Source organism: Rhinoraja longicauda, chromosome 28 (assembly GCF_053455715.1).
Source record: "Rhinoraja longicauda isolate Sanriku21f chromosome 28, sRhiLon1.1, whole genome shotgun sequence".
Classification (NCBI taxonomy): Eukaryota; Metazoa; Chordata; class Chondrichthyes; order Rajiformes; family Arhynchobatidae; genus Rhinoraja; species Rhinoraja longicauda.
Window position 1 is genome coordinate 27,696,299 of NC_135980.1, and position 26,777 is coordinate 27,723,075.

A 26,777-nucleotide genomic window follows, 5' to 3' on the forward strand; every position below is an offset into this window, starting at 1 on the left:
TACAACTGCAACAACAACATGATCTCTCAACTTCTATACTCAATACTCTGACTGATGAAGGCCAATGTGCCAAATGCCTTTTGACCACCCCATCTACTCGTGACGTCACCTTCAAAGAACCATGCACCTACATGCCAAGATCCCTCTGCTCTACAACACTTCCCTACAACTGTGTACCTGTACTCCTAGTTTGTACATTTGAGGATAAATAATCAGAAATGTAGAATAAAAATTGGACATGAATTAAGAGATCAACTAAATTCAGTCTGAAGAAGGGTCTCGACCCGAAACGTCACCCATTCCTTCTCTCCTGAGATGCTGCCTGACCTGCTGAGTGACTCCAGCATTTTGTGAAATAAACACCTTCGATTTGTACCAGCATCTGCAGTTATTTTCTTAAACTAAATTTGGAGTTGTAAGGATTTAGCAGTTTTCACTTTCTTGCAGAGATCAGCGTGTATCTGACAATAGGTGCAGGAGTAGGCCATTCGGCCCTTCGAGCCAGCACCACCATTCAATGTGATCATGGCTGATCATTCTCAATCAGCACCCCGTTCCTGCCTTCTCCCCGTACCCCCTGACTCCGCTATCCTTAAGAGCTCTATCTAGCTCTCTCTTGAATGCATTCAGAGAATTGGCCTCCACTGCCTTCTGAGGCAGTGAATCTGCAATTGAGGATATGGACACATCCTTTTAATTGGGCAACTCAACTTTTTAAAAGAACTAAAATTAACGGCATTGGAGAAAACAAACCTAATCCCACGTACAATGAAGGAGCAGCGTTTAGTAAAAGTTTAAATGGATTTTATTTTTAAATGCTGAATCCTGGCAGCTTCCCCTAGTGGTGGCGCATGCGCAGTGCTGGCCTGCCTCCTCGGGTAGAGAGGCGGCGGCGGCGGCGGCGGGTGGACTCCCCTCAGGCGGAGAGATGGCGGCCTAGCAGAGACTGACTGACTCCCGCCGAGTAGAGAGTCGGTGGCTGAGGTGCTGCACCTCCCTTCAGGCAGATAGATAGTCGGTGGCGGCGACGGCATCAAACATGGATGTGGCCTACGTCTGTGAATGGGACAAGCAGCCCAAGAGCAATTACTGCCCCTCCGTGCCACTCGTGTGCGCCTGGTCCTGCAGGAACCTGGTTGCCTTCACCACCGACCTGAAGAACGAGGAGGAGCAAGGTGGGGGCTGGGCCCGAGATCGCCGGCTGACAATCTTCCCAGCACCTTGTTGTGTCTCTTTTTTTGTAGCGCGGCATCTGCAGTTGCTTGTTTCTCACGTTTGCATGGAGTGTAGTGATGAAGTTTGCATGGAGTGATGAAGTTTGCATGGAGTGTAGTGATGAAGTTTGCATGGAGTGTAGTGATGAAGTTTGCATGGAGTGTAGTGATGAAGTTTGCATGGAGTGTAGTGATGAAGTTTGCATGGAGTGATGAAGTTTCACATTCTATTTATTCACAAAATGCTGGAGTAACTCAGCAGGTCAGGCAGCATCTCGGGAGAGAAGGAATGGGTGACGTTTCGGGGTCGAGACCCTTCTTCAGACACATTCTAGTTTACTACAAGGCAAGAGTTGTCCCGAAACGGAACAATGAAATTCTTACATGCAGCAGCACAAGAGATGTGTAAACACTGTACTGTGTTAGCACCATAATAGTTCATAAGTTGTAGGATCAGAATTAGGCCTTTCGGCCCATTAAGTCTACTCCGCCATCCAATCATGGCAGATTTATCTTTCCCTCTCAACCCCATTCTCCTGCCTTCTCCCCATAACCACTGATACCTTTACTAATGAGGAAAAACGTTTTCAGTCAGCGAGTTGTTAATCTGTGGAATTCTCTGCCTCAGAAGGCAGTGGAGGCCAATTCTCTGAATGCATTCAAGAGAGAGCTAGATAGAGCTCTTAAGGATAGCGGAGTCAGGGGGTATGGGGAGAAGACAGGAACAGGGTACTGATTGAGAATGATCAGCCATGATCACATTGAATGGTGGTGCTGGCTCGAAAGGCCGAATGGCCTCCTCCTGCACCTATTGTCTAATCAAGAATCTATCAATTTCCAGTAAACACGTTTAAAAATAAATGTTTGATAATAATTGAGTATACTGCAGCAATGTAATAAACAGCACCTTTCATTGAGTGGGAGGACTGCAGATTCAAATTCTGCTTCCAAGGACCTGACAAAATTAGTTTAGTGCTCAATAGTGCCACTGAAGAAGATGCTTTTTTTTCAGATAAGATGATTACGCTCTCTGAGATGGATGTGATGACATTTCTTCGTACATTAGATATTTGGACAGATTTGGAATGGGGGACAGAGGAACAGGCCAAATGCTTTAGAACATCGAACAATGCAGCACAGGAACAGGCCCTTTGGCCCACAATGTCTGTGCAGAACATGATGCCAGGTTAAACTAATCTCTGCCTTCATGTGATCCATAGTATTGCAAATGTATCTAAAGGCCACTATTGTATATTCCTTCATTACCATCCCTGGCAGCGAGTTCCAGACACCCACCACTCTTCAAAAAAAAAGTACCAACATGTGTCCTTTAACTTTTCCCCCTCTCACTTTAAGGCTACTCCCTCTAGTATTTGACATTTCCACCCTAGAAAAAAAAGGCTTTGATTGTCTACCCTATCTTTGACTCTCATCATTTTATATATTTCTACCAGGTCTCCCCGCAGCCTCTGGCGCTTTGGGCTTCCAATATGTGGTTTGCGATTTTAAATGTTCTCTTCTGCTATTTTAAGCTGACATTTTTATTAAACGTTGGTTAACTGAAATGAAATGATGTGTAGTATTGATATAAATAGTAAGTAGATTAATTAGTTGAAAAACTAAATATCAACTGAAGGGAAACCACTAACTGAATATATTAAATGGCATTTGATGTCGGTGGCAGGCCAGGTGATATGCTGTCAGCTGTGGGAGTTTGTAGTTTCTTTGGAATTACTCTCTTTTGATACTTGTTAAGTGGGAGTCAAGTTCTTACAAAGTGAACCATTTTAAGATTTCCAGCATCTGCAATTTTTCCCTTCCTAAATGAAGTCTATTTGGTCCTACTTAGAATACCTTGTATCTGCTGTCTGATGTGTTGTCTCTTCACACAGGTTATTTTTAAATAAAGGCTGAGTAAATTGAGAATTATTTAGAATGCGATCTAAGCAATATTCACTAAAATTCTTAGGTGCGGCTAAGCAATATTCTCTAAAATCCTGTTTTTTATTTACAGATCTTACTTATATGATTCACATTTTGGACACTGATCATCCTTGGGATGTTTACTCCATCAACTCTGGACACCATGAAGTTATTACCTCTCTTGAATGGGACCAATCTGGTAAAAGTTTGCTTATATGTGCAAGTGTCGGATGGGAATTAAAAAACATCAAGGGAAGTCTCCTCGGGTGCCACAAATAATAAATAAAGTCACAGGACAATAAACAGATTTAAAAAAATGTATTAATTGGTTATCTTCCCTGGAGATTACGTGACCCATGGTTACTGAAGGCCTTGAATAGAATAAATTAATAATTAAATTGTATTAATGACATTTGCAGCATGATGGACTTTCTCATTAGCTCTCATTCATTTCTAAGTGTGCCGGAAGATGAAACTCTTCAGCAGTGTCCTTGTTCATCACTTCTGGGTGTTCTTGTTCATCAGTCACTTAAAGTTAGCATGCAGTGAAGAAAGCTAACTTTATGGCCTTTATGACAAGAGGAGTTGAGTATAGGAGCAAAGAGGTCCTTCTGCAGTTGTACAGGGCCCTAGTGAAACCGCACCTGGAGTACTGTGTGCAGTTTTGGTCTCCAAATTTGAGGAAGGACATTCTTGCTATTGAGTGAGTGCAGCGTAGGTTCACTGGGTTAATTCCCAGAATGGCGGGACTGTTGTATGTTGAACGACTGGAGCAACTAGGCTTGTATATTTTTACAAGAATTTACAAGAATGAGAGGGATCTTATTGAAACAAGATTATTAAGGGATTGGACACGTTAGAGGCGGGAAACATGTTCCCAATGTTGGGGGAGACCAGAACCAAGGGCCACAGTTTAAGAATAAGAGGTAGGCCATTTAGAACGGAGATGAGGAAAAACTTTTTCAGTCAGAGAGTTGTAAATCTGTGGAATTGTCTGTCTCAGAAGGCAGTGGAGGCCAATTCTCTGGATGCTTTCAAGAGAGAGCTAGATAGAGCTCTTAATGATAGCAGAGTCAGGGGGTATGGGAAGAAGGCAGGAACGGGGTACTGATTGTGAATGATCAGCCATGATCACATTGAATGGCGGTGCTGGCTCGATGGGCCGAATGGCCTACTCCTGCACCTATTGTCTATTGTCTATAAATCAAAATATTAATGGGGGTTTTCTGGAACATGTTATGTGGTGAAGATTTAAAACACTTTATGGAAAGCATGCGTGTGTTTTTGCTATGCAGTGCAGAGGGGAAATATGTTTTTCTACATTTAAATTCTCACCTTGTATGAAAGTTTTTAAAGCATAAATTATGTGCATATTTCCTATGGATAACAAATAGATTTTTGACAGATTTATCTTTTGGAATGAATCTAAAAACAATGTACTCATTAGGAGTTTTCCCCCCCTAAATTACTGGGTTCTAAAGTGTATAATTTAGAAGTGATATATCTCCAAAAATATTTATTCCATCTGTTTTATATTTGTAAGGTTCTCGGCTGTTGTCGGCAGATGCTGATGGTCAAGTGAAATGTTGGAGCATGAATGATCACCTTGTAAATAGCTGGGACAGCATAGTCGGGAGCTCAGTGGATGGAGATCCTATTGTAGCCTTGTCGTGGCTGCACAATGGTGTCAAGTTGGCCTTGCATGTGGAAAAGGTTTGTGCTGTAATCTAAAACTTGAGTAACGTTTCAATTATTTGAAAATAATTAAATATGTTAATAGCTAAATCTGACACCTTTGTCCCTCACAGTACTATAGGAGTCTGTGGTGCTGACTAAGAGGTATATTGAATTAAGACAGACCAAATCTGTATGCTCAGTTTTCGTTTTCAATTGTGTGCAGTGATTCAGATTGACTTCATCCTCATTTCTTTCATTAGGTATTGTGCAGTGATCTAGAAAACTGATCAGTTTAAATGGCATATTATAGCTTTGTTTACATCCATGTTATGTGGTTATATTTAACTTTTCAGGCTGGTTTTCTATAAATTATGATGCAGTATCAAACTTGCCTGTGTGATACACATATGTATCACCCCAGGACAAAATTCATTTGGCAGCAAAGTGACATGGCTGGCAGAGCTGCTGCTCACAGCTCCAGAGATTTGGGTTCATTCCTGGCCTCGGGTGCTACCTGTGTGGAGTGTGCACGTTTTGTTTGTGCCTGTGTGAGTTTCCTGCCACATCCTAAAGCTGAGAGTTAGTTGGCCACTAAATTGCCCCTACAATGTAAGTAAATTGTTGCAACTGGGAGAACTGATGGGAATGTGGAATGAATATAATAGGTTAGGAAGGATTAATCTAAAAATGGGTGCTTGATGATTGGCGTGGACTTAGTGGATCGAAGAGCCTGTTTGTGTGCTCTGTCTCTAAATCTAAATCCTAAAATTCAAAGTTATTCCCCATTCTGGAAGTAAACAGATTTGAAATAAATGTAAACAGAAATGCAGGTACAATGCTTGCCTTTTACTTCAATTTTGGTGTAACTATCAATGATTCATTCCAAAACATTAACTTTAGTGGTTGCTTGAATTATAGCCATGAAACTAGTTGAAAATGCGGATGGTGTGCCCTGGATAGTACAAGCTCATTGGCATCCTATTCAACTTCTATTTCTGTGTTGCTTGATATTTTGTTGCCAGAATATTTTTAGCCAGTGGTTTGATAGCTTTAAGGATGATGTGCTTTCCTGTTTTCTTTCCCGTGCCTATCAGTCTGGAGCATCCAATTTTGGTGAGAAATTTTCCCGGGTGAAATTCTCCCCGTCGTTGACGCTGTTTGGAGGGAAACCCATGGAAGGCTGGATTGCAGTAACCATCAGTGGTCTAGTGACTGTGTCGTTATTGAAGCCCAGCGGACAGGTTCTCACTGCCACGGAAAGTTTATCACGGTTGAGGAGCAGAGTTGCCCTGGCAGACATTGCATTCACTGGAGGAGGAAATATTGTGGTGACCACGTCAGATGGCAGCAGCTCGTCACCTGTTCAGTTCTATAAGGTCTGTGTGAGCGTTGTTAATGAGAAGTGCAAAATTGATACGGAGCTTCTGCCATCACTCTTCATGCGCTGTACAACTGACACTGCTCGGAAGGAGAAATACCCAGCCGTCACTCACCTGAAGTTTTTAACAAGAGAAACCTCGGAGCAGGTAGGGGATTGAAGTTGTATTTCTCATTTCACTGCTCCTCTGCCATTTCTTAAATGTTGCCTCTAATGTCAAATGTTTGAACACAGTTTCCTTATGAAGTCAGGTGATGTTTCAAGTCAGAACCTTCCTTCAGACCTGAAATGTCACCCATCCTTTTTCTCCAGAGATGCTGCCTGACTGGTTGAGTTATTCCATCATTTTTTTGTGTATCCTCGATATAAACTAGCATCTGCATTTCCTTAGTGCACTTCCTTATGAAGTCAGTATTTTGGTTTGAAGCTTGCTTGTCATGTTGTCTCATCTTGTGCAGCATTCCTACACTGTTTTATGCACTGCGTGTTTAGCTGATGTTAGCGATTATATAAATTCTGTCATATATCTGAAGAAACTCTTACCAATAATATAAAACAGGATAGCAAGAGTTTCTTCAGATATATAAATAGTAAGAAAGAGGCAAGAGTGGATGTTGGATTGCTGGAGAATGATGCAGGAGCGCTTACTGCTGAAGCTCAAGTATTATGGAATTAGGAACAAAACATTTCTGTGGATTAAAGGATTTCTCACTGACCGTCTCCGGAGGGTTATAGTTAACGGTTATGCATCAACATGGAAACCAGCCCTCAGGGCACTGTATTGGGCCCGCACCTTTTTATCCTATTCATAAAACACATTATTGAAGTTGTTAAATCTACCACAAGACTGTTTGCAGACGATTGCATCTTATATAAAGCCATCAATTCTCAAGAGGATGAAACTTCTCTTTAGTCTGACCTCACAAGCCTTGTTAACTGGTCCCAAGAATGGGGCATGAGTTTTAATGCATCAAAATGTAAAGTGATGAGGGTGTCCAGGAAATGTAAACCAGGATCAGCAAAGTATTCACAAAATGCTGGAGTAACTCAGCAGGTCAGGCAGCATCTCGGGAGAGAAGGAATGGGTGACGTTTCGGGTCGAGACCCTTCTTCAGACTGATGTCGGGGAGCGGGACAAAGGAAGGATATAGGTGGAGACAGGAAGATAGAGGGAGATCTGGGAAGGATGAGGGGAAGGGAGGGACAGAGGAACTATCTAAAGTTGGAGAAGTCGATGTTCATACCGCTGGGCTACAAACTGCCCAGGCGAAATATGAGGCGCTGTTCCTCCAATTTCCGGCGGGCCTCACTATGGCACTGGAGGAGGCCCATGACAGAAAGGTCAGACTGGGAATGGGAGGGGGAGTTGAAGTGCTCGGCGACCGGGAGATCAGTTTGGTTAATGCGGACCGAGCGCAGGTGTTCAGCGAAGCGATCGCCGAGCCTGCTCTTGGTTTCGCCGATGTAAATAAGTTGACATCTAGAGCAGCGGATGCAATAGATGAGGTTGGAGGAGGTGCAGGTGAACCTTTGTCTCACCTGGAAAGACTGTTTGGGTCCTTGGATGGAGTTGAGGGGGGAGGTAAAGGGACAGGTGTTGCATCTCGTGCGGTTGCAGGGTAAAGTGCCCGGGGTTGGGGTGGTTTGGGTAGGAAGGGACGAGTGGACCAGGGAGTTACGGAGGGAACGGTCTCTGCGGAACGCAGAGAGGGGAGGGGATGGGAAGATATGGCCAGTGGTGGGGTCCTGTTGTAGGTGACGGAAATGTTGGTGGATGATATGTTGGATCCGCTGGCTGGTGGGGTGGAAGGTTCGGACCCAACCCGGACTACCGGCACCAACAGTCCATCTGCCACTTAATCCTGCCCTCAGCAAAGTATTCTATGCTTGGTGAAACCTTACAGGAGGTCACTGAAAACAAATATCTCTGTGTCCTTATGCAAAACAACCTGAAGTGGGATAAGCAGTCACATTATGCTGCAAACAAAGCCACGAAGATGCTCAACTTCGTCCAGAGAAACTTCCACCATTGTTGCAAAACTGTTAAAAAATAATTGAACCAAACAATAGTCCAACCGCACTTGGAGTATGCCTCCGCTGCTTGGAACCCCGGTACCAAGAAAAATAAAGATGTTCTTCAAAATGTTCAACGAAGTGTATGGCGACGTCAGACGACAATCCAGTGTAACCAAAATGCTCACTGACTTAAACTGAGACTCCCTTGAAACCAGATACCAGATGCTCAGATTGATTGTCCTTCACAAGATCGTCAACCAGGACATCGACCTCGATGCTGACTCATACGTCAAAGAGAAAACAAAAAGATTCAGAAGAAGCCACAGCAAGCTACTTGTAGTTCAACAACACACATCTACTCCCTACATCCAGTCTATTTTCCATGAAGCAATTTCCCTCTAGAATGCCCTCCCACAATCCTCTGTTGACATGCCCACCTACGCAACCTTCAACACCTCTATCCAGGCCCACAGATGGCAAAGCCCCTGCTGGACCAAACCCACCTCTTGTCAACTTCCAGTATAGTCCCTGGTGGACTCTTCGGAGGTGATGATTACAAGATGCAAGAAGTAATAATGGGGAATAAAGAAATGGCAGAGGAATTGAATAACTTTTTTGCATCGGTCTTCACAGTAGAAGGCACCAGCAACATGCCTGAAAATTCAAGAGTTAGGGAGTAGAAGTTAGTGGAGTGGCCGTTACTATGGAGAAGGTGCTTGGGAAACAAAGATCTGAAGGTGGATGTCACCTGGACCGGATGCACTGCAATCCAGGGTTCTGAAAGAGATGGCTTTAGAGATTGTAGACGCATAAGTAGTGATATTTCAAGAGTCAGGAGTGGTCCCAGATGATTGGAAAATTGTGCATATTACCCCGCTGTACAAGAAGGGAGCAAAGCAGGAGAGTGGAAACTATAGGCCAGTTAGTCTGATTTCAGTGATTGGTCCATTATAAAGGATGAGGTTATGGAGTACTTAGCAGTTCATGATAAAATAGGCCGAAGTCAGCCTATTTTGTATTTTGTAAATACTTGCATGTCTGGCGTTTGTATGTATGGTATTTTCTTATGATAGTTTTTTCATTCTAAACTGATGCTTCCATTTATCTATTCACAACCATGTAGCAACATAAGTCCAATCAGCTGACTCTTTCCATTCTGCAAAGATCTTCCTTGCCCATCTATTTCATCCTCAATGTTTTGCACTTCCAATCCCCAGTGCAGTGAATTTAAGATTATCATCATCAAATCTATCTGAGATCTATCACTGCAAGCTCTTCCAAATTTTTCACCCACTCTGCTTGTTTTTGGAGCTGCAGTCTTCTACATTAAATGAATAATCAAAGGGATAAATTCTATGCCCAAGCCAATCTCCCTCCCACTTATTTTGCTATCTCTACAATATGTTGAATATATTCTTCACTCAGGCTCTCAATCTCCGATGGCTGGATGGCACTTCCAATCATTTTCCCCTCTCTGAGAATGTTCGCAGTTAACAGTACTATAAGTCGTCTTCTCCAACTCATTAGTTGTATCAATAAAAGCCTCAAACCATTATCTTCAAACTGCTAGTATGCTGTGGCATTGGAAGCACTACAGAGACCAACAGGAGAACTGTAAGAGTTACAATACTGAGCTTCTCTGGGTGATGAGCAGTGGACTTCTCGGTTGACGTTTGTGAAATTTGATCAATGATAAGTTTTATTGTTGGCACAGCTAGATGTAAGAGTAATTTCCATGCTCTTGCCTCCTGCAGGTGTTGCTCTGTGCTTCCAGTCTGACGGGCAGCATCGTAGAATGCTGGTCGTTACGGAAGGAAGGCTTGCCAGTAAACAATATTTTTCAGCCAATTTCTCCCGTGGGTGAGTATGGAGGTGGCTGCTCTCAGTGGGACTTGATAGTTATAAATTGCAGACAGCTCAGATTAAGGTTTAATTTTCAGTTCTCTCTGGGTTATAATATTAAAGATATTCTCCATTTTTGTATGATGAGATTGAAAAAGGTTGGTGTTCTTGGGAATCTGGTATTGTTACACAAATCAATGCAAGTTAATGCCTGCTTAGGAATGTATAGGATTACACAAACAAATTTATTGTGTGTGAAATTGTATTACGAAGTGAATACATCGATAACAATTATAGTTAAATATGAAATGTTATTTGTGATTGGCTGTAGGATTTTTGTTTTCATTTAGTTTTCCCTTCCCTTAAGTGTGGTTTCTATTTTCTTAGGTGATAAACAGCCAAGCATCCTGAAGTGGAGGATTCTAAGTGCAACCAATGACCTAGATCGTGTAACAGCTGTGGGTTTACCCAAACTTCCCATCTCTCTTACCAGTAGTGATCTAAAGGTGGCAACAGACACCAAATTCTTTCCAGGCCTGGGTTAGTATTGTGCTTCATATGGAGTCCACTTTGGGGGACAAAAACATGAAACGTGTCTATCCTTGCTACTGTGATGTAAGGAGCCATTAAAAACAAATCACTGAACAGTGCTCTGCATCAGGCCACATTTCCCAGAGAGAGTGGAAAATCAGACTGATTGGAAAGTATCATCAGTAAGATAAAATTGGGGAATGCACAAAAAGCAGATTCAGCCTCCAGCTTGTCACCTACTGAATAAAATCACCAAAAATAGAATCAGTGAAAGATGTATGTATAAATTCTTATGGCCTCTTTTGGGGATTTACTTTGTTGTTCCATGGTGTTTGCTCAAAGGACCTTGTAAATCGAAAAGTCATTTAGATGATTTGGGTAGGATGGTTTCTCCTCATTGCACCTAACCTAGGCATTTGAGGAGAGCAGGGCATTTGAGGTGATTCTATTTTGCCATTTTTATTAAGTAGGTGACGGGTTGATGGCTGGATCTGCATGCTTTTTCAACCCCCAATTTTATCGTATTGATATTACTTTCCAATCGGTCTGACTTTCCACTCTCTCGGGGAAACATCTTGAAGCAGAGCACAGTTGAGAGAATTTTTTAATAGTTTCTTCCATCACTGGCGAGGATATACCCTTTCCATATAGAAACAAGGAACAGTAGATGCTGGTTTACACACAAAGTGATGTATCAAAGTGATGGAATAACTCAGCATGTCGGGCAGCATCTCTGGAGAACACGAATATAAAGAAGCGTCCTGACGCGAAATGTCACCTATCCATGTTCTCTGGAGATGCTGCCTGACCTGCTGAGTTACTCCAATACTTTGTGTCCTTATTTTGTTATTTTGTACCCCTTTCATTTTTTCCCCCTCCACTCCACTCCACTGTTAATGAATTCTCGTATGCATTTGGTTTATAGGTTATTTTCAGAACACTGAAGTGATTGCTTATTATTCTTTAGCTCATGGATTTGAAGTGACCGTTTACTCAGTCTATTGTCTTAAACAAGCATCTTGCCAAATAAGCTTGAACTATTGTTGTGATCATTGGGTTGTGAGAGTGCATTTGGGTCTGCTGTGGAGGATTGACTAAATTCTAGTTTTCCTTTCTATCTCTAGGCCTTGCATTAGCATTCCATGATGGAACTATTCACATTGTTCACAGGCTTTCGCTACAAACAATGGGAGTTTTCTACAGCATTCCCTCCCAACGACCAGCGGACGACCAGTCTATTAAGAGACAGCGTACAACTGCATCATCTGTGCACTTCAAAGCACTGCAGCTGTCCTTGACCTCATTGGCATTAGTTGGAATCGACAGCCAGGGAAAGGTAACAAATAAAATAAAAAGAAACCATTGTTAAATTATATTCTGTATTTAATGTAAGAAAATAACTGCAGATGCTGGTACAAATCGAAGGTATTTATTCACAAAATGCTGGAGTAACTCAGCAGGTCAGGTAGCATCTCAGGAGAGAAGGAATGGGCGACATTTCGGGTCGAGACCCTTCTTCAGAAGGGTCTCGACCCAAGCTGTCGCCCATTCCTTCTCTCCTGAGATGCTACCTGACCTGCTGAGTTACTGGAGCATTTTGTGAATAAATACCTTCGTTCAGTATTTAATAATACATTTAAGCAGATTTGTCTGTCCTTTCAGTTCTTTAACTTCAATGATGCAGCCAAAGTGCGAAAAACTGTATAAATATTTTCCTTCCCTCCCTTCCCATCCTTGCCATTTGTGGTCTGTTTATATTCCATCTTTCTCCTGCAATTGAACAGATTTTCTTGTATTAAAAAGATTGAAAATAACTTTGAAGTTTGTTTTCTTCAGGCTACTGTAACTGGACTAAATGTGCACTGCTTGTCTTCTACACTGCTCCCCAATTCCCCCCCCCCCCTCTTTAAAGGTAATGGTATAGGAAAATGTGCTGTATAAGGAACTAGGGGACATGAATATGGAGACAATAATGCAGTAGTTAAATTACTGGAAGAGCAGCCAGAGTTTTGACTGGTTTATCCAGATGTACAAGGTCAATTCAACCATGGCTGCTGGAGAATTCAACTTCAATCCGAAATCAAAAGTTAATTTCAGCAATGGTGCAATGCAACTTGCATGTGACTCATGACTCAAGAATGTGATTGATTATTAAGTGCCTCTCAGTTCACAAATCATCAGGGATGGCTGTTAAATGTTGGGATTTCCAGCATCATCCACATCCTTTAATTGAATTTATAATAATCACCAATTTATTGATTCCTTTTAGGATCTTGTTGCAGTTTGAATATTTAATTTGCATCTATCCAATCATAGCAATGTCAACATAACAGTAATTTAGCCACTGTGCCAGTGCAGTTTAATTTCTAACTCAGATAGTACATGTTTTCTAAAATGCAATGTTACTTACATTCTTATTGAAATCTTAAAGGTTGCCATTATTTTGTTCCCTCCTAGCTGAGCATGCTAAGGATCTCTCCTTCAATGGGTCACACGTTAGACATAAACACATCACTGCGTCATCTCCTTTTCCTATTGGAGTACTGTATGGTGACGGGTTTCGACTGGTGGGACATCCTTTTGCATGTACAACCTAACATGGTGCAAAACCTAGTGGAGAAACTACACGAGGAATATACACGCCAGGCTCAGGCTTTGCAACAGGTAAAGGTTCACTGGGGTGGCAGGGTGTGCATTTTTTATGTTTGATAATGTTCACTTGTTTTTATAATGTTTACTTGCTGCTCTTTTTCAGTTATTAGTTCAGAATGCAAGGCAAAAAGCTTGCGTGACTCAAGCTCACAAAATGGAAATTTTAACCTGGAGTATTGTGACATGGTGGAGTTTAGAATCTTTCTGACAGAAACCATCACTTGTAGTTGCTTCCAATTTATTAATGGCTTTAGTTGAGAAATTAATGACTGCAATTCTTTATGTTGGGATGCAGCTCAGTGGAAGAGCACAGGCTTTGCATGCATGAGGCCCCGGGTTCAATCCCCGGCATCTCCACACTGATGAAGATAATTTTAAACTGGATGGCTTGATTGTAATCGTGTATAGATTTGACTGGATAGCACACAACAAAAGCTTGTCATGGTACACATACAATCATAAACTAAACAAAAAAAATGCTAAATGCTTCTTGACATGTAAAGTGGTGTTGAACAAAGGATTTTATATGATCTGGCACCTTGCCTGCTAAAAATACTCGTCATTCAACTTGCCGTGAATGATAACATGGGAGAGCTATGGTTTTGTTCAATTTATTGTTCCCACTTTTGAGGTCTCAGAACTATTCTTTGTGGGCATGTGTTTAAATTGCTTCCACCCTTTCCCTTTATTAAGGTTCTGTCCACCCGAATAGTCGCCATGAAAGCATCTTTATGTAAGCTGTCAACAAGTACGTTGGCCAGAGCCTGTGATTTCCATGCAAAGCTGCTGCTGATTGCAATAGGTTCCACACTTAAATCACTTCTTCGACCACATTTGTTGAACACACCAGATAAAAGCCCTGGAGAGCGACTGACTGAGATCTGCTGTAAAAACACAGACACTGGTACGTATCCTATTTTGCACGTGGACCAAATGCAAATGCTTGAGGTGGCTGAATAACGCCTTCTGATTCTTCAGGTAGAGTGTTCTTGTGAAAATGTCAGTATGATACAGATTACTTAGTTGAAGGAATTGAGTTTTCCTTTCATTATTCCAACTGTGTTGGTTATGATACTCCATCTACACTTCACGATGCCAATGGAAGGCCACCAGCATAATCAAGGATCAGTCTCACCCCGGTTACTCCCTCTTCTTCACCTCTCCCATCAGGCAAGAGATACAGAAGTTTGAAAACGCATGCCTCCAGATTAGGGGACAGTTATTATCAGGCAACTGAACCATCCTATTACCAACGAGAGTGGGGTCCTGACCCCACATATACCTCATCGAGACCTTTGCACTATCTTTAATAATCAGACTTCATTGGACTTTATACTAAATGTTGCATCCTTTATTCTTTATCTGTCCACTGTGGATGGCTTGATTGTAATCATGTATAATCTTTTCTTTGACTGACTAGCATGTAACACAAAGCTTTTCACTCTACCTCCGTACACGTGACAATAATAAACTAAAATTCAACTGGTAGAGCTCCCTTGTTCTTTATTAAGTAGTGTTGTGGGGATCATTTACATCTATCCCAAGAGGCACGAATTTATTATATAAATTCATATATAATAGAAACAGAATTAGGCCCTTCGGCCCATCAAATCTACTGCGCCATTCAATCATGGCTGATCTATCTTCGCCTCTTAACCCCATTCTTCTGCCTTCTTCCCATAACCCCTGACACCCCTCATCCAAAATATAGCATCTTCAAGACGGCAGCAGTTCCTTAATTGTACACAGAAATACCGTGTAAATCTCTGCCATATTATTTCTCTAGTGCATTTTTATTTTTTAATGTGGATTACTTGCAATTATGCACATCCCTTTATGCTTGTCCTTTCTTAATTTAGTGACCAGAGAAAAAGATTTTTGACAGGAACATCAATGTATTTAACAAATGTTTATTTTTATTTAGTTATTGCTATTAAATCAGTATTTCAGTAATGTTAGTAAAGTGTCCAGTTGATTAACGATGTAATTTATACTTTCAGATATTGATAAAGTTATGATAAATTTAAAAACGGAAGAGTTTGTTCTGGATGCCTGGGTGTTGCAGTCCCTGCAGCAGCTCATTCAGTGGGTTGGAGACTTTGTGCTGTATCTGCTGGCTAGTCTGCCCAATCAGGTGAGTTTATTGTCACATGTACAGTGAAAAGCCTTTGTTGCATGTTAACCAGTCAGTGGAAAGACTATACATGATTACAATCATGTCATTAGCAGTGTACAGATACGTTATAAAGGGAATAACGTTTAGTGCAGTAAAGTCCGATTAAAGATGGTCCGAGGGTCTCCAGTGAGATAGATAGTAGCTCAGGACCACACTCTAGTTGTTGATAGGATGGTTCAGTTACCTGATAACAGCTGGGAAGAAATGTCCCTAAATGTGGAGGTATGCATTTTCACATTTCTTACCTCGTGTCTGATGGGAGAGGGGAGTCTAAATAGAAGCATGCTTACGATTTATTTTTACCATGTGGATGGTGTAGATATAGCAAAAAAGAGAACAATTTCTCCAAACTCTTTAGAAATCATCCTCTAAAGAATGAGCATATTACAAGGCTTTTAAAGTTGGCAACCTATTTCAGTGCATCAGCAATAATCTTGCAGAGTAATTTCAGTTTATTTTACAAGATGCTCAGTCTCTCATGTATCTATTTTCACAATATGAGGTATTTATGTTTTAAACCTTTGTACCTCGGTTTGGCACTGTTGTCAGGTAGAAAGTGGCCTTAACTTGTATATGGTGTAAAGATCTATTTGTCAGAACCTTGACACAACCTCCACAACTCATTCTGAAGAAGGGTCTCGACCTAAAACTTGTTCTCCAGAGATGCTGTCTGACTCGCTGAATTACTCCAGCGTGTCCTTTTTCTCCACAAACCAAGTATTGAATTGCAATGATGTATTACCCTCCAAGAAATAAGTTCCTTGTCATCTGTCTCTTAACTGGATAATTCCTTATTCTGAAAACCAGTTCCGTGGTTCTAGGTTCTCCTATGAATGGAAACATTTTCTCATCATTTACCCTGTCAGGACACCTCAATTTCGTTTCATTCACTAATTTCCTCTGTTCAAACTGAATAAGTATAATTCCAGGCTCTTTAGACAATCACTTGATCTGAGGAATCAGAGTAAACCATCTCTTAATCGCCTCCAATGCAATTAATGGGGCAAAGATGATCAACATTGTGTGTAATCATACTCATTCTCTCGTGCAGTAAAGGTCAACGTTACATTTACTTTCCTAATTACCTGTATGCCAACTTGAATCATGTTTGAGAACAATCAACCTAACAACAGTAGGTTCCATTTTTGACTTTTCCTGCAAAACGTGGATAACCTTGCATACTATACGCCATACTATATATATATATATATATATATATATATATATATATTCCCCATACTATACTCCATTTTGCTGTTTTTGCCCACTCGCTTTAACCAAATGAAAACAATGTTTAAAAACTTGGCAAATGAAGCAGCATCTGTGGAAAGAGAAGCAAGTTAATTTTTCAGAACAGGGGACAAAGAAAGTGAGTTGGTTTTAAACTGCAGCCAGAGTGAGGCACGAATGAATAGAAAAAAACAAATATGTCTGACAGGATGAAACCAGGGGCGTAGCTATTGGTAAAGCTGTATCATTGATGGGTTAATAAAGGAATTTGGAGAGAGGGAACACAAAGGAATATGTAAAAGCTGTGAAATGTAGCGCTACAGAAATTGCAAAGGGAGAGAGAATGAGTCAATACTACTGGTGAACGACTTGCAGCAGAACTGGCGAATTCAGATTCTGACAGACGAAGCATGAATTCTATTTCGAGTCCAAAAGGCATCTAATGCAAGATGAGTTGCTATACTGCGAGAGCATTGGATCATGTTATGCTGATGCATTATCCACTGACAGGAGTGGAATAGTCAACAATTAACTGAAAATTCAGGGTCACTCCTGGAGTCATTCAGTTTCTTGAATGTACAGGTGAATATATTTATAAACATTGAATGCTTTACACTAGATTGGAAGAATTATTTTACCTCAAAGGACAGATTGAGACCCTGGAGGTTGGAAAGGGAAGAGATAGAACGGCAGATGTTGCTTCTCCAATGGTTGCAGTGTGTTATTTTGTAGACAAAAAGCTGTTGGTACATAATACAATTCACGCGACACTTTGGCTGCTTTATGTCAATCTAGTGTTTAACTTTTTAGAGGTGCCAGTATGTATTACCAGCATGTACCATCATGAAAAGCACTGGTTATATGGAGCAGTGTTTTAAGAAGGAAAGTGGTTGTTGCTGGGGGAATTGGTGATTTAAAAATCACAATGGAATGGTTTCTGCATTAGTTGAAACAGAAGCGGTAGGATAAAGAAGTTGGGACTGTTGGTGGAATCTTGTTGAAGATGGCAGCAAATGCAAACTCTGTGTCCTCCTCCCCGTCCTTCTGCCTATCTTAGTATTAACAAACTTGGCTGTAATATATTAGGTTGCTTGAATTATGTCATTGAGTAGATTGTAAATAATTCGTGAAGCCCTATTAGTTGCCAATGTGAAAATAAATATCAAACTTGTCTAATTGGAAAAGACAGATACTTGGATCATCAAGTCAGCACAAATATTTACAGTATCAACAGTTGCTAACAATGTACTTTGAACAAATTTGTTTTCCCTTTGCAGCTTCACTTTTTAATATCATTCAGTGGATTTGTTTTGCTGATGGTCAATCTTCCCTTTCAGGGTTCTCCTGTTCGTCCAGGATTTAGTTTTCTCAGAGATGGAACCTCACTTGGCATGCTCAGAGAACTAATGGTGGTGATACGAATTTGGGGTCTGCTTAAACCTGGTTGTTTGCCAATATACACTGCTACATCAGACACCCAGGATAGCATGTCGCTGCTTTTCCGACTACTCACCAAACTCTGGCTCTGCTGTAAGTTCAAATCACATACCTTCATTCCGAAGTGAAAAACTTGTTTTGTTTCTTTAAGTATATAAATTTTAAAAATAGGCATCAGAAATATGGCATCAAGTTCAAGGATGTGCTCTCACCAAATTCCTATGCATTCCCCATATATGTTGATTCTCTGAGTCTCCCTGCCTTCAGTTTACGCACTAACTGCATATACAGCCCTTGGTGGAGAGAATTCTAAAGACTGACAATCCCTGTTTGATGGAGTGGGATGTACAAAATTATTACGACAGAGTAGATGTGAGGTTGTTTCTCCTGTTTGGATATATTTGACAGAAAACAGTAGGAATAAAGGGATGATTTTTGGTTTAGAAGCTGTGCTCAGTTGGGATGCTGCACCCCGAAACCCGAGCTCTCCTCAGACTTTAGACTCGTACAGCGCGAAATGTGCCCTTCTGCCCAACTCATCTGTGACAATCAAGATGTCTGAACTAGTCCCATTTACGTTCATTTGCCCCATATGCCTCTAAAATTTACTATTCGTGTAATACAATCCATTCTGCCCATTTTATCATTGCTTTTGGTCAGGAGAACCGGTATTAAATGTTGTATATCCATGATCGCTGAAGATAGGTGGCATGTTAGTGCTGCGGGTAGTGCAACCATCTCACCATTCCAGTGGCCTCGGCTTAATTCTGAGTTTGGTGCTGTCTGGATGGGGAATGATTTTACTTGTGTGTTCAGGTTTCCTCCCATATCCCAAAGATATCTTGGTGTTAGGTTGATTGCCTGTTGTAAATTGCCTCCAATTTAGGTGGGTTAGGGAGAGTTCATGGGTGTATGTGGGGAACAAATAGGTTAGAGGGTAATAAAAGGGGGAAGGGGATGACTGGCGTTGATAGAATGGATTGAGTGGTCTACGTTGTGAGGAAGTACAAAGCTAAGTGGCACTGAGAAATATGAGAATGATGCAGACAGGTTTCAGAGGAAGATAGACAGTTAAAGTAAATGTGCAAGGATATGCAAATGGAATTTATATGTGGAAATATGATCATCCACTTTCAGAGGTAGAATATTTTTTAAATGGTAAGAAATTGAAAGGTTTAAAAAATATATATTTAAAAAATAATATGGGTGCCCTCTTTATAAATTACTGAAGCTTAATGAGCAGATTCAGCAAGCATAAGAAAAAGCAAATTATGGCCTTTTGACCTTTATTAAAAGAGGTTTGAAGAAGAGAATGATGGCATTTTGTTACAGTTATAACTTTTCTGTTCTAGTACAGATGTAGTAGATTTCTTGATTACCAGAATACAGTACAGTATGTTCTAGCTGAGTAGGCAAAACAAAAAACTTTTAAAGTTACAAATAAAATATGAATGTTCACACACTTCTCGGCCAAAAAGAAACCCTGAGTTTGTATTTCCTCAAGTGGGTATTAATTTGCACAGCTCTCTTGAATTAATTGAGACTGTAACTCAGCACTGAAATTTAATCTGATCACTTGCGAATGAGGTGATACATTTGTCTGAGGGCTTGTAATAACTTTTCCTTTTGAATATTTCTTGTCGCATATCCTCAGTGGCTAATTCTTGAATGGTTCTTAAATTGGGATAATGCAGCACAGCAAATTTGGAATAATAATAAAAGAAGGCATGAAATACTTAGGGGTTAAAGTAGATAATAAGTTAAATAATCTGTATAAACTAAATTATAAACCACTAATTAAAAAAATTGAGGAGGACTTGAAGAAATGGATGAATCTTCCAATTACATTGCTAGGGAGAGTGAACTGTATTAAGATGAATATTTTTCCGAGGTTACAGTATTTATTCCAAAGAATTGAATAAAATTGTGAGAAATTTTCTTTGGAAAGGTAAAATGCCAAGAGTGTCTATGGAAAAATTAACATGGAAATTTGAATTAGGTGGACTGCAATTACCAAATTAAAAAAATTACTATCTGGCAGCACAAATGAGTTTTATTTCATCCTTTTGTCAAGAGGGTGGAAAAACAGCATGGGTTAAAATTGAAATGGATAAAATAAAAGAACTATGCCCAAAAGAATTTATCTATAAATGGGAAGCGAAGCTATTAGTTAAGGATCAAGAGTCACCTTTGCTAAAACATTTAATTAATATATTGTTGAAAACAGTTAAAGCTAATGATAAAAGATTTTTTCTAACAGCTAAAACTCCATTAGTAAAAAATAGATTACTGCCGTTTGCTTGGAATAATCAAATATTACAAGTCTGGGAACAGAAGGGTATTAAACATATGGGAGATTGCTACGAAGGAAATAATTTTTTGACATTTTCTCAATTGAGAAACAAATATCAAATTCCAGGGAATAGTATTTTTTTCTATTATCAATTACAATCTTTTTTAAGGGAAAAGTTAGGTAATTCAATGTTTTTATTTCAAATTAAAGGAATTGAATCCCTGATTCAGGGCAAGGGAACTAAAAAATTTATATCTTCAATGTATAAATTGTTACAAAAATCTAGTCCAAAGACAGGAATTCAAAAATCAAGACAAAGATGGGAAACAGATCTGAATATTAGCATTGATGAACCAAGTTGGGAAAGATTGTGTTTAGAAAGTATGAAAAATACTATTAATGTGAGATATAGTCTAGTATAATACAATTTTTTACATCAACTATATTTAACTCCGAAAAAATTAAACAATTTAAATCCAAATTTACCTGAAATTTGTTTTAGATGCAACCAGGATGTGGGTACTTTTTTACACTCCACATGGGCATGTCCTAAGGTAACTCCTTTTTGGAAAGACCTAAAAAACTTTTTGGAACAATTGATGAATAAGACCATACCATTGGATTCAAGGTTGTTTTTATTGGGAGATACTAAAGGAATATTACCAAGATTAATTTTAGATAAATATCAGGAAAGATTTCTCAAAATAGCAATAGCAAAAAAATGTGTGGCGGTCACTTGGAAAGATCACAATGAAATAAGAATTGCAAGTTGGTATGCAGAAATGCGTAGTTGTATCCCATTAGAAAAAGCTACTTATAATCTGAGAAATAAATATGATTTATTTTTGAAACTTTGGAACCCATTCACTTTAAAACTAGGATTAAGAATTGGAAATATTTAATTTTAGGATTGTTTTGATACCCCTAAAAAGAATTTAATAAGAAATTAGCCGAAAGTGTTTCCTTCTTGTCTCCAGGTTCCCTTCTTTCTTCTTTCTTTCTTTCTTTCCTTTTTTAAATTTTTATTTCTTCATCTTTCTTCTTCTCCTTTTTCCTCTTTTTTCTAACTGGGGGGTGGGTGGGGAGATAATACAGAACAATACAGGTATAATCAAATTTATAATGTAGGTACCATCGCGTACTATGAGTTCATACATGTATTTGTTTTGTTAAAATTTAAATAAAAATTTAAATTTTTTTTTTAAAACAATATTTCTTGTCGCATATCCTCAGTGGCTAATTCTTGAATGGTTCTTAAATTGGGATAATGCAGCACAGCAAATTTGGAATAATACTCTGTGCGGTGTCCTCTGGCCATCATTTCCATTTAGCCTAGATTGATTATGAGTGATATTTGATCTGACTGATCTGTATGAATGCTACGAATGAATATGGAGGCACAGGACAGACCACAGCAGAAACCTAAAAGACACAAAATGCTGGAGCAACTCAGTAGGACAGGCAGCATCTCTGGAGAGGAAACCTAATTGAACAGCAGAAACCTAATTGGTATGAATGTGGGAAACATTTGAAATGCAATAACTGATGGTTTTCAGAAAATGATAAGTCATATTGGCATAGAGTAGGAAATGTAATGCATGGATGTACTTAAATATGAAAAATGAAGCAGTTTATTGAATCTTTTTGTTTTTATTTGTATGGGGTTTTATGTGTTGTTGACAATTGGGATTGTCCATCCCACATTATCATATCATATCATATATATATACAGCCGGAAACAGGCCTTTTCGGCCCTCCAAGTCCGTGCCGCCCAGTGATCCCCGTACATTAACACTATCCTACACCCACTAGGGACAATTTTTACATTTTACATTTACCCAGCCAATTAACCTACATACCTGTACGTCTTTGGAGTGTGGGAGGAAACCGAAGATCTCGGAGAAAACCCACGCAGGTCACGGGGAGAACGTACAAACTCCTTACAGTGCAGCACCCGTAGTCAGGATCGAACCTGAGTCTCCGGCGCTGCATTCGCTGTAAAGCAGCAACTCTACCGCTGCGCTACCGTGAGAAATTGAAAGCTACCGTTAGCTCTTGAGAAATTAGTAGCAAATTACTCCTGGGACTGCCACATTCTCAGCAACGTACATGTTTTTGACAGTTTGTTCATTACTTATCTTTGCCTTTGCACTAGTCAGAAGAAAATATTTTATTGTCCGTTAACTTCCAAGCAGCTGATTACATCCTCGAATCCCAGAAATGCACATCATTTAGACCTCCACTTCACTCCTGTAGATTATTGGAGCCTTTTCAGTGAGAGCCCCTCACTGGTTAATGCCCTTTGTAGAGGGGAAATGAGAGACTAAATACCAACATTTTATGAGCACTGATTGAGATTGACTAATTATGGTTTTCTGAAGAAGTCACATTATTGGGAGAGAGTTGAAAACATAATGCGACGATGTACCTGCTGCTTCATATTTCATACTTAATTCCATTGAACCTTTTGTGATTTTTGCTGACTGTCATGCAATGATTTCCACTGATAGGATCTGCATGGATAACCACAAGCAAATTAAAATGGTGCTTCCCCTTTTCTAATATTTTTCATCTCAATTGTGACATCCATATTAAAGGTTTGTTTTGCATGTGTGGAGAACCAAAACTTGGTTGAGGTCAATAAGTTCATATAAATGTATAATATTTTTATAAATGTTAATGTTTCTCATCGACCATTTTTTCCAGGTAGAGATGAGAACCATATGACTGAACCCGATGACAATCTGATCGATGAATGTTGTCTGCTTCCCAGCCAGTTGCTGGTTCCCAGCATGGACTGGCTGCCAGTGAATGATGGAATTATTGGCAAGTTACAGAGCAAACAGCCACTAAAGCTGCAGTTTGGAAAGCCAGTCAGCGTGCCTAGCCACTTTGCAACCACACAGCTTGATATCTTTGCAAGGTAATTGGAAAATATTATTTACAGAGCGAATCCTACCCCATTCTGGCTATGTTGACTTTAATGTATTATCATCACAAATACCCATTGAAAGCTTTGATATTGTCAATTAATCAATATTGATTATATCATTAAAAATTAGCCAATGGTGTTAGTTTTGTGATGACTTTGGATATGTTAATTAGTTAATAGTGACTTCCATAGTTTTGGGAACTAGTTTAAATAATCTTCATTGCCTGGGAAAGAAGTGGCAACAGGTAGTAGCATTGATGTACGTTGCAGATTTTTGCATTGTAAACATTGCTCTCCATTCCAGTTGAGATCTATTCATTAAAGTCTGGGAAGAGGCATCCCAGTAGGTATGATTTCCATTTGCCTGTTCCACAATGTGACATTCTCTTAATCTTCCCTGTCCACAAATACTCATTCATAATGTTGTGGAGAAGTGGGTTTGAGGAGTAGTTATGGGGGAGGTGCAGCCTGCAAGGTTCCATAACTGAGTCTGTCTGACCCTAAAAATCTGATTGCATATCTGCAAGATATATATCAATCACCTTGGGTAAACTTTATACTAATGCAATCAGAATCGCTTTCACTTGTCAGCCTGGCCAACACATTGAAGCAGGAATAAATTTCCTTCATCCAATTGAATTGTGAAGTATGATTTAAAAAGTGGGGATGGGATAGGTAGACTATTACACCATCAATGTTCTACTTCATGTGAATGCAATTACTACACTATAATTTTACCTGATGTTCAGGTCACCTGGGTATCAGAAGATGGACAATTTAAGACGACTTAATTTAGGAGTGTGCCCAACAGAAGAAACCAAATCCTGCACCAGGTAAGCAAATAAATATAAAAGAAAAGAATCTTATTTGTGGAAGAGTTCAACTTGATCAGTGACAAATTGCAGATCACACTCAATCTCTGACAGATCAAAAACATGATGAAGGTTCTTATGTTAAAGTTGATAGCCAAGTTTGATCGGGTATGGAAAGTATTATAACTGCTTTCACTCGGGTTGGATTTGGATTGCCTGTATTAGTCGGGTTTAAAACGGGTTTTCATTTTGGTTAACCAAACGGACTTCTGGTGTGTCCATCAGTGATGCCCTCTCGGTCGGTGCCTTTCAAGCTGTCATTTTGCAAATAAACTGTGTTACAATTTGTAGATAGTATTTTTAAAATGGTCAAATGATCAGTCTTTATGGAACTGAATTAATTTGTATTCTTCACTCATTTGTGGTCAGGAATTTTCAGCCACCCCCTGCAGGACAATATTGAATTCAACAATTTCGGATAACCAGCCTTACCTGTTTGCTTTGGAACTGATCAGTTTAATTTAAGCTTATCTAGATGTAAAATCAACTCTTCTCTCCACAGATTCTGCTAAGTAGTTGCTGTATTGCCTTTTGTTTCAGCACTTCTGATAACTGCAACATTCTGCCCCTCTCAATTCCAGCAAGTTATTTTGATTTTCTTCTTTCTAACCGTCCTCAAACACCTCTCAGATGGCTCGGAAACCATTATATCACCTAGACAACCGTGGTCTGCACCCTATTACAGATATTGCCTCTGCGCTCGACACACCCCTCCCTGTCGCCGCAACTTAAAGCAGACTTGTTTTCTCACTAGATTGGGATTAGTGTAAATAGGGAACCTTGGTCGGCGTGGGTAAGCTGGGCCGAAGGGCCTGTCTCCATGCTGTATGACTGATGCTAGAACACCTTTTTATTATTCCATTCTCTCTAGATTTTTGTGTCTCTGATTAGATCTTCCATCTTTTAAATAGATGCGGATGCAACACCATGCTGAAATCACCAAACAAATCAACAGCGGTTAAACAGTGGGAACAACGGTGGATCAAGAACTGTCTATGTGGTGGACTATGGCGTAAATTCCCTATTAGTCTCGCCTGAACAACAGCAGTTAATTTGTACTGGTAATGAAGAAATACACAGCTGAAAATGTTCATTGAAAATTTACTGATTTGCAAAAGACACTGTATATATTGCTTATAATCTCAGTTCAAATTTTTTCTGAATGTTTTAATAGAATTTTTCAAGTAAATGGACTTATTTTCCATTCAGGGCTCAGATTTTTGTTTTACAGTTCACTTTGGTTTTCTCTTGTATCTTCTCCTGAGGTGATTGGACTCCAGGGTTTTGATGGATGGCAGCTGCTTTTTCTTCTCTTTGCCCAAGTTGTCCATTATTGATGCGCAGCCTGTCTCCTAGCCGTCTCGCTCGGGGTGTAGTATTTCATTAGAGTTTAATTTCTGTTCTTGCTCAAAGCTGCACATTGACTTTCAGTAGGCTTGAATTTGGAAACTAATAAGGTTTTGAAATGGTGCTATATTGTCGAATAGAATTATAGAGCTGTACAGCCCTTGGCCCACCTTGTCTACACTGACCTGGTTAGTATTCTGGACTTGTCCCATTTGCTTGACTTAGACACAAATCCCTCTAAACCCTTCCTACCCCTATCTGTCCAAATGTCTTTTAAAAGCCGTAATTGGATCTACTTCTGTAGCTTGAAGATAAACACAAAATTCTGGAGTAACTCAGTGGGACAAACAGCCCCCTGAATAGAAGGAATGTGTAACGTTTTGGGTCGAGACCCTTCTTCAGGCTCTACCCAAAACATCACCCATTTTGTGACTTTCAGCATTATGTGCCCTCCAGCATTTTGTGTCTACAGCTTCCTCTGGAAGCCCAGTCCAGATAGGAACTGAGTCGTATACCATCTGAGTGAAAAAGTTGCTCTTGAGGATCCTCTTAAATCTTTTTCCTCTCACCTGGAGCTTATGCCTTCTAGTTTTAAATTCTCAACTCCAGGTGAAAAAGGCTGAGCATTCACTTCACCCATGCCCCTCAGCCTCGTACACCAAAGAAAATAGTCCCAGCCTATCCAACCTCTAGAATTGTGAAATTCAAAAGATTTAGGAATTATTCCTTCACATTTTAATAAACAGTTAACTGCTTTTAGTATTTTGAAGAACAGCCCTATGTGGTTTTCATAACTATTATTTTGAATATCTCAACTATTATTTTTATTTATTAAAAATTTAATGTTTTTTCCTTCCATCTTCTTTAGTCCCTTGATCTTCCAGACTAGAGTAGCGGATACAATTATGACATTTGAATAGATATAGATGCCAGTTTTCCACCTAAATTACAAGCCTGTGGTCGAACATCCTGATTCACTCAACATCAGTCTCTAGTTACGGACTCTGGAAATGTACTCAATTATTCTGAAGGTTTTCAGTGAATGGTAATAGTACCTGCTTAGTCTCAGTCACTAAAGCATTCAGAAACTGTTGTTAATATAAATTCCTCAGATTTGCTCTATATTAATTAATGACAATGTCTTGTTCCAAACTACAGCTTTCTTGCAATTGCCACTAGCTCAGATTAAGATTCTATGTTATCCACATGAGCAAATCATACCTGTGGAAACAAAATTTATTCTGAAATCTGTTCGCT

General features: G+C 39.7%; 1 protein-coding gene across 2 annotated transcripts; it reads left to right on the forward strand.

Annotated features, from left to right (window-relative positions):
- Positions 1 to 882: 882 nt before the first annotated feature.
- Positions 883 to 25,526, forward strand: med16 (mediator complex subunit 16). Of its 2 annotated transcripts, XM_078424323.1 has the most exons (14): positions 883 to 1,175; positions 3,229 to 3,336; positions 4,681 to 4,850; positions 5,909 to 6,340; positions 9,963 to 10,068; positions 10,438 to 10,590; positions 11,706 to 11,917; positions 13,039 to 13,245; positions 13,927 to 14,137; positions 15,234 to 15,367; positions 17,977 to 18,169; positions 23,076 to 23,292; positions 24,051 to 24,134; positions 25,085 to 25,526. In XM_078424323.1, the coding sequence occupies exons 1-14, from the start codon at positions 1,040 to 1,042 to the stop codon at positions 25,209 to 25,211; spliced, it is 2,490 nt and encodes an 829-aa protein (XP_078280449.1). In that variant the 5' UTR covers positions 883 to 1,039; the 3' UTR covers positions 25,212 to 25,526. The 2 variants fall into 2 exon arrangements, with proteins under 2 accessions (XP_078280449.1, XP_078280450.1); XM_078424324.1 differs by lacking the exons at positions 24,051 to 24,134; positions 25,085 to 25,526 and having other exon boundaries at positions 23,080 to 23,216.
- The last annotated feature ends 1,251 nt before the right edge of the window (positions 25,527 to 26,777 follow it).